General features: G+C 46.7%; 1 protein-coding gene across 2 annotated transcripts in view; it reads right to left on the reverse strand.

The window, feature by feature from the left end:
• The window catches only part of C5H12orf75 (chromosome 5 C12orf75 homolog), a 44892-nt gene extending 43877 nt beyond the window's left edge, over positions 1-1015 (reverse strand). Inside the window, exon 1 of one of the 2 annotated variants that reach the window (XR_003511110.1) lies at positions 707-1015. Coding sequence is in view for 1 of the 2 variants with exons in the window: in XM_027541900.1 (XP_027397701.1) it covers positions 707-752 (46 nt within the window). In the remaining variant the exon portion in view is untranslated. The remainder of the gene's footprint in view (positions 1-706) is intronic. The other variant, XM_027541900.1, reaches the window with a different exon arrangement.
• Between the last annotated feature and the right edge of the window lie 7656 nt (positions 1016-8671).

Below are 8671 nucleotides of genomic sequence, written 5' to 3' on the forward strand. Positions count from 1 at the left end.
AGAAGTGTAAAAAGAGGTTTCAATTTTTTTTTTAATGAAAAACATAAGAACAGATCACTGCTAATATTAAAGCTCTGTCACACATATTCTAAAGCATCCTCGATACTGCAGCTTCTCAGAGGAATCTTAACAGCCCAGCCGGTCTTAAACATCAAGACAGACTCAGATGAATTTTTAGCGCCCTGTTTGCAGTTCTCAACCCACTAGCACCTTCCCTCCCCCTAAAGAAAGTCCTGAATCGTTCTGCTGCACTTTTCCAGGTGCAGACTCTGGGTTGCGAGGGGCTGGAGCCCGAGGCCTGCGGAAGCGAGTGCGAGAAAAGAGGGAGCAGACGCTGGCCACGACTAGGAAACCTCTCTCCTAGGAGAGTGCCGGGACTACCCGCTGCAGGGGAGCCCCGCCACCAGGGCTCCCCGCGCTCCCTCCGCAGGATCGCCCTGCAGGTTCTCCTCATCCAGGCGTGACCGCCCCCGCACAGGGAGGGGAAATGCCCCGTTTTCAGTCTGTCCTAAACCGGACGATCGGCTCCTGTCCCGAAATCGGGGACGGGGAGAGGGGGCTGCACGCCCTCCCTGCCCCGGGTCCCCGCGCCCTTCCTTCTCGCCACCTCTCTCCTGGCCTCTCCCGCAGAGGCGGTCAGCCCTGCAGAACTCCCCACCGCCCCCGAGTCGCGGTCCCCGCGCCCCCAGCAGCCCGCCGCGCTCACCTTGGCCCGCGCCCGCGCTGGCGGCGGTGGAGTTCCCGCAGCCCATCGCGCCGCCGGCCGGGGAAGCCACGCTCGGGAGCTGGCAGCCGCAGATCCTGGGGGTGGAGACGAAGGCGGAGGGCGGCGCGCCCCGAGCCGGAGGCCGGCGGGGGACTTACGGGTTCGAGGGGCTCTCGGGGACCACCCACTCTAGCTACCCAGGAGCGCAAATCTGGGCGTCTCAGGCCTGGGCTGGCCGGGGCGGAAACTGCCCGGCAATCCTCGCCCCCGCAGCACCCGGCTCTCGGACCCCGCCGGACCCACCCGTCACCTTGGCAACCGCGGCGCCGGCCAATCCTCAGCCTCCTGAGGGCTCCCCGGCCGGACATTGGTCGTCGTTAAGAGGGGGCGGGAGTTTAAAGTGGGTTTGGGGGTGAGGGCGGGGCTGAGGGGTGTGGCCGGCGCGGGCTGGAGGGTGAGGCAGGGCAGTGGAGGATGCCCACCTAGCGGCCCTTCACATCCTCTTTGGCTTTTCTTCTCTTTGCCCACTTCCCCTCCCTACTTCAGGATGTGTGTTTTGGGACGGGGCGGGGGGGGCGGGAGACGGGAGGGGGTCGGCGGAGGAAGTGGCGGGGAACACCTGTTTTGAGCAAATGGGCGCTCCCCTCCCCCAAATATATAATATTTCTATAAACGGAAATCCATTTCTGCTTTAACAGAAAGCCAATACAACTCTGCTCCCCCATCCACACTGGCCAGTAACAGGAACATAAAGTCTTCCCTATGTTGGTCATATTAACCTACTAGACTTTAAGTATCTGCTGCAATTTTGAAAAACCTGGATCCAGAACCTTGATGCAAGAGATAAACGGGCTTCAGGCTGAGCAACTGACATCTGTCCCCTGTGGGCAGATGCTCCAAGATGAAGACAATGACAGGAGCCCAGTCCTGCTTGGATAGAAGATAAAGAGACTACATACATATTTCTCATTCTTAAGATCAAGGAGATCCCCCAAACTGCACATACACAGAAAGGTTCCTCAGAAGTCAGAGAAGGGAGGAGTTGCTGGACTATAATATACTCCATCAACTTCCCAGAAACCCTTGCACTGGAATCCATCTTGGCCAAAAGATGCTTGCATACAAGAGGGGCAGGGCCCTAAATTATACCAAATATGCATTCAGAGCCAGGCAAAGCAAGATGGTTGACCAGAGGAAACTCAGAAGAACTGCCTCAAATAAGTGACTGAAGCTACTGGAAAGGCTTCCATGATAGCTCAGACAGTAAAGAATTGGCCTGCAATGCAGGAGGTTCAGTCCCTCGGTCAGGAAGATCCCCTGGAGAAAGGAATGGCAACCCACTCCAGTATTCTTGCCTGGAGAATCCTATGGACAGAGGAGCCTGGCGGGCTACAGGTCATGAGGTTGCAAAGGGCTGGACACCATTGAGCAACTAAGTGTGCCCACAAAGGTGCACGACTCTCTCTGAGCCCACCTGTGTATGTCTATCCATGATATACGTTTTTCCTCCTAAAAAAACACTTGTTTCGCTACTTCCAACTCTTTGTTGAAATTCGTTTCTCCAAAGCAGAAGAACCAGGACCTAGCCACTGGCCCTCTTGGTCTCGTGACTAAGATTCTGCACTCTCACTGGCTGGACATGGCTTCAATCACTGGTCAAAGAACTGAGATCCTATTTCAAGCTATCCCAAGCCAAGGCCACCCCAGATCAACTTGAACTCTGATTTAATGACAGAACTGTGAATTTATGTGGCATTTTTCAGCCTAATTGTTGGGAAAGTATTACTGGAGTCAGGCTTTTGTTCACTCACTAAGTCACATTCAACTCTTTGCAGCCCTATGGACTGCAGCACACCAGGCTACTCTGTCCTCCACTATCTCCTAGAGTTAGCTCAAATTCATGTTCTAACCATCTCATCCTCTGTCACCCTCTTCTCCTTTTGCTCCAATACTTTGGCCACCTGACTAGAAGAGCCAACTCATTGGAAAAGACTGATGCTGGCAAGGATTGAAGGCAAAAGAAACCAGACTATCTGAGTTAAAATCCTTGCTCTGCCACTTAGTAGCTGTGTGACTTCAGCAAAATTACTTAACCCACAACTTATCGGTTGTTTTACCAGTAAAATGGCAATAATTATTCAGACACATGCAAAGCACCTAACATAGTACCTGACCCTAAATAAATGACAGCTCTTCTTTTTCTTAAATCTATTATAAGTGCATGCTAACTCCCTGAAAGTAAGGACATCTGATTTATCAAAATGTCTTCCTGGCTCATTGGACAGACTCAATAAATGTTGTGTGAGGTAAATTCAAGCCAGGAATTAAATCTCCATTTTAAATCCATTTAATATTTACAGAGAACCTAACCTGTGCCAAGTCCCTTGTTAAAATTAAGGTCCAGGGTTACAAACATATGGGAGAAAGTTTAACCAGGCAGATAGATTATAAGCAACATAATTACAAAATAGCAGGGATGCTAACAGAGGAATACAGGAAACCCAGAGGGTGCTGGGATACTGATAAAAGACCTTCCTAAATAACATACAGTTGTGTTTTGAGGAAACCTTGAACTCGAACCAAGGCCCTAGTGGATGGTTGTACATGATCTTTGGAACAATAGTGAAGACTGCTACTGCTGCTAAGTCACTTGAGTCATGTCCGACTCTGTGCGACCCCATAGACGGCAGCCCATCAGGCTCCCCCGTCCCTGGGATTCTCCAGGCAAGAATACTGGAGTGGGTTGCCATTTCCTTCTCCAATGCATGAAAGTGAAAAGTCAAAGTGAAGTCGCTCAGTCGTGTCCGACTCTTAGCAACCTTATGGTCTGCAGCCCACCAGGCTCCCCTGTCCCTGGGATTCTGAAGGCAAGAACACTGGAGTGGGTTGCCATTTCCTTCTCCAACGCATGAGAGTGAAAAATGAAAGTGAAGTTGCTCAGTCGTGTCCGACTCTTAGCGACCCCATGGACTGTAGCCCACCAGGCTCTTCCATCCATGGGATTTTCCAGGCAAGAGTACTGGAGTGGGGTGCCATTGCCTTCTCCGATAGTGAAGATTAGGTAGTCCTATTGTTCAGGTTACAAAAGATACACCATGCCCCCTTTAAAAATTAGATATACCTGGGCTCATGCTGAAATGATGATAAACTCTTGAGCAAATGGTGCATTTTTGAGCTGTTTGGCATTTAGAAGCACTGCTTTTCTACCTTGGCCTCCACCATCTTGATTCAGTGGTTACTTCCATACAAATACAGAATTGATGAGGGAGAAAGGTGGGGGATTATCAAACAGCCAGAAGAAACACTCTTACTTATTTCTTCACCATATGACACTGGAACCCTAGAACACTCATCAGAAAGAAGAAAACAGACCCTGGCATCCAGTAAATGATCTGACATTCACAGCTAGGTCTTCACCTTCTCTGATTAAATACAGTTGCATAGAAACCAATATCAGTGATGGCTGCTCGATAACTATGAGGAAGTAAGACCAAAAATACCACTCAGTAATCTTGTCTAAATATAACAAAGACAAATTCACTGGCAAACCACAAAGACACCACCCAAACCTGACTAATACTTTTTTGACTGTTACTTTTTTATTATTATTATTACCAGTTATAGTTTTAGCACCATTCTAGTCTTCTTGCCTTGTCGGTGACATTCATTAAGAATATCCCATCATAGAATTGTCCATGCTTCCTGACAATATCCAATCCAGGAAAAAAATCCTGCTTCCTTAAATCCCAACCAAAATCACCTAACTTAAACCCAGATCTTTTAAATCTTTCTCTAATACTCTGTTCCCCGTGATGTGCATTCTCTGTCACTGTGATGAATGGTAAACTCAACTTGTTCAACTACCAGGATGTTCCTAGTGGTCTTTAACTGGAGGACATTGACGCTTGTTAATCATATGTCCTCTGCCTTATAAGGTTATAGACTATGCTGTCTATCTTTCAACAAACACTATTGAGTGTCTCATTAGTGCCAGCCACTCTTCTAAATGCTTGAGATACGGCAGTGAACAAGATATAGAGGAAAAATCTAATTAAAGGAGATGGATCAAAATCAAATAAAAAATAATTTCAGATACTCTGAGTGCAATGGGAAAAAAATAAAGCAGGAAACTAAAATAGATGCCTGAGGGGGAGGGCTGTGTTAGGCTGGATGGTCAAGGACGGCCCCTCTGTTGCTGTTGTTGTCATTTAGTAGCTCAGTCACGTCTGACTCTTTTCCAATCCCATGGACTATAACCTGCCAGACTCCTCTGTCAATGATTTCCCAGGCAAGAATATTGGAGCTGGGTTGCCATTTCCTTCTCTAGGGGATCTTCCCAACTCAGGAATTGAACCCACATCTTCTGCATTGGCAGGTGGATTCTTTACCACTGAGCTACTGGGGAAGCCCAAAACCCTCTGAAGAAAGGCTATTTTAGCTGAAGTCTGACTGATGGGAAGAAATCAGATGTGTGAAGATAAAGGAAAGAGCATTCCAGGCAGAGGGAATGGGACGTGCAAGAGTCCTGAGGCAAGAACAAGCTGGTATGCTTCATAAACAACAACAACAAAGGCCAGGACAGCTAAGCTAGAGCTGAGATGGCGGTAGTTAGCTGAAGAGGTAGGCCACATCACACTGGGTAGGTGGGCTTAAGAAGAAGTTATGATTTTATTCCAAGGGCAATGAAAAATCATTTCATGATACAATACATGAAAATTTCCTAATAAAATGCAGGCATACAGTAAGTGCCCCATAAATGTCAGTCCTCTCCCTAACGTGAAGTGAAAGAGTAAGTCTAGTGTCTCCTTTATCCTTTTTAGGAATTTATTTTATTTCCTGGACAATGGCTAACCACATTTGGATGTTTTCAAAAAGCATTGAGTCAAAAGAAAATCATTAATGCATGCCTCATTTCCTGACCGGTCAATTTTAGCTTCTTTCTCTGTGCCAGTTTTAAATCACACCATTTAGCTGTTGTTTTCATTCTTTAAACAAGAACTGATGTGGTGAGAAGAAGACAGAAAAGGTGTGTGACTGAAATGGATCTGACAGGAAAGAGAAAACAAGAACACAGAGCTCAGTCAGTCTGTTTTCATGATTTGTCTTCCATAAAGAGTTGGACACCTGAGTTTTCTTTTTGTTTTTTTTTTTTTTCTTTTTCCTTATTGACCAATTGCAAGATGGCTGCCTCAGCTCTGAGTAGCTCAGCCACACAGAAATACTCAGCAACAGAGAAGGGGCTTTGTCATAACCCACCCCCACCCACCCCCACCCCCAGCAAAGAGGGCTTTCCCCTCTTTGCATCCCCTTTTTAAAGCCAGGAGGTACCCAGAGCACTTTCACTCCATTTCACTGGCCAGAATTAGTCACACATCCCTTTCCTGATCCCTAGGAAGATAAATAGGACGTTAATCATTGGCTCTGGTAAGTTACAGTTTGCCCCTGAGTTATGACAGAAAGTGCAGGATAGATACCTGAACAAAACGGGGGCTCTGCTGGCAAAAAAGGGAGGGATAATTAATAGCTGCTTAATCAGTAGTTCTCATAGATGTTACAAACGTGCTACAATATCTAGTTGTCTTCTGGATTAGATGCCCTACACCCTTGAAGATGGGATTAGACATGTGATTAGCTTTGGCCAATGAAATGGGAGTACAAGTCATACAAAATATGACTTAGAGACTCTATGAATTCTGGTCTCCTGGGAGTTAGGAGTGCAAGAGATTTATTGCAGGAAACACCTGAAAGATATAGGGAAGAAGGATCAGAAGTAGGCAGGGAAAGCCTTTCAGGCTGCATTCTCAGGTCTGTCATCCATGGGGAGAATAAGAAGAGAGGTCTCTATGGAGGACTGGGCAGGAAGAAGCTCAGACTGGTGTAGCTCTGAGAAAGTCTTAGCCAGGGCAACAGATTGTGTAGATTGGCTGCGAGGGTAGGCCCATGCTGGGCAGAGATGGCCAAGTCCTAGGATCCCTGCTGGGCTGGAAGCTGTCCAGAGAGATCTTGACCTCAGCTTGACCACAGCAGCAGATCTCAAAGATGCCAAGAGCTGGAGACTGTCAACCAACTTCAACACTCATAGCAAGTTCTCTCTTGAAGGGAAATCTGAGTAGCACATCTCCAAGCCAGCCGCAAATGAAGAAACTCTTGATTGCAAGTGCTAGATTCTCCAGCTGTGAGGACCCTAGAGGTACATGTAGAGGAGTTTCATCCTCCATCAGCCTAGATCTCTAAATCACTGCATCAGACAGGTCCCCACCCACATGCACAGTGGAGCTACAGCATGAGCAAGAAAGAAACTTCTGTTATGTTTAAGTCACTGAGATGTTAGGGTTATCATCACATACCAATAGGTATATCATACCATACCATATCATATCAAAACAGAGCATAGCATTTTATAACGTATCATAACAAGATATCAGAGAAGGCAATGGCAACCCACTCCAGTACTCTTACCTGGAAAATCCCATGGACGGAGGAGCCTGGTAGGCTGCAGTCCATGGGGTCGCTAAGAGTCGGACACGACTGAGCAACTTCACTTTCACTTTTCACTTTCATGCATTGGAGGAGGAAATGGCAACCCACTCCAGTGTTCTTGCCTGGAGAATCCCAGCAGCAGGGAAACCTGGTGGGCTGCGGTCTATGGAGTCGCACAGAGTCGGACACGACTGAAGCGACTTAGCAGCAGCAGCAACACAGATATAGCAACCAAATCTGTGTTTGGTACAATATATGTTTTCAAATGTATGGGCATAAAATTGACCACAGTATTTTTCTTGTGATTTTGATCTCTTTTATATCTGTGAATGTGCTCCCTTTTGCTGTCTCACTTTTGCTGTTTATTTGCACTTTTTCTTTCTTTCTTGATCTGTCTTGCTATATATTTGTCCATTTTATTGGAGTTTTAGAGTCCACTGTTCATTTTTTTACCACTTCTTTTTTTGTTTGGTTTTCAATTTATATCTAGCCTTTATTATTTTCTTCTTTCTAATCTCTTTTGAGTTTGCTTTGCTATTTTTACAACTTCCTGAGTTAATCATTGTTTCTCCAGCACTTCAATCAGTCTTTGGACCTGACCAGGCACTCAGGAATATATGTAAACATTCATCCATGCCACTGTGAGGTTGACCTAGAGGAGACAGTTTGAAAAAAAAAACCAAAGCAACAACAACAAAAATCTGCAAATAGATGCCCTCAAATCACTAGCTGGAATAAGTGCAAGGAAGAGATTCAGTCACGAAACAGGCTGAGATTAAATATACAAGTGGAGGAGCTTCATAGACGCTGATGGTGACATTTAAGGTAACCCCTGAGAATAGGATTGGGCTTCCCTGATCGCTTAGTTGGTAAAGAACCCGCCTGCAATGCAGGAGACCCTGGTTCAATTCCTGGGTTGGGACGATCCCCTGGAGAATGGATAGGCTACCCACTCCAGTATTCTTGGGCTTCCCTTGTGGCTCAGCTGGTTAAGAATCCATCCACAGCCAGGGAAAGGTTACCCTTTATCTGGTCTAGGAAGGAGCTAGGCTTTTAAAGCTTCTTTGCTTTGTGTTTTAATCGGCTATGACCACCTCGGGACTCCAAGACTCAGGACTTGGAATCAAAGAGCAAGTGGGACACCACTAGAAAATGTGTGAGAAACATGTGTTGAGCAAATTTCCTGGGATTTCAGAGTAAGAAAGGATCCCAGGAAATATGGTCCAACGTTTTGCCATCAAGTAAGTACTCACTCCAGTGTTCTTGCCTGGAGAGTCCCAGGGATGGGGGAGCCTGGTGGGCTGCCGTCTATGGGGTTGCACAGAGTCGGACACAACTGAAGCGACTTAGCAGCAGCATCTTGGGGGGGGTGTCCCCATTTTATAGTTCACACGATGTGTCTGCTTCCTTTTCTCCAGGTGATGTCTAATTACTTGGCTGTTTTTAAAGGAAGAGGCTGAGGCACAGAGCAAAAACAGGCATGTG

This window comes from Bos indicus x Bos taurus, chromosome 5, assembly GCF_003369695.1.
Source record: "Bos indicus x Bos taurus breed Angus x Brahman F1 hybrid chromosome 5, Bos_hybrid_MaternalHap_v2.0, whole genome shotgun sequence".
Taxonomy (NCBI): domain Eukaryota; kingdom Metazoa; phylum Chordata; class Mammalia; order Artiodactyla; family Bovidae; genus Bos; species Bos indicus x Bos taurus.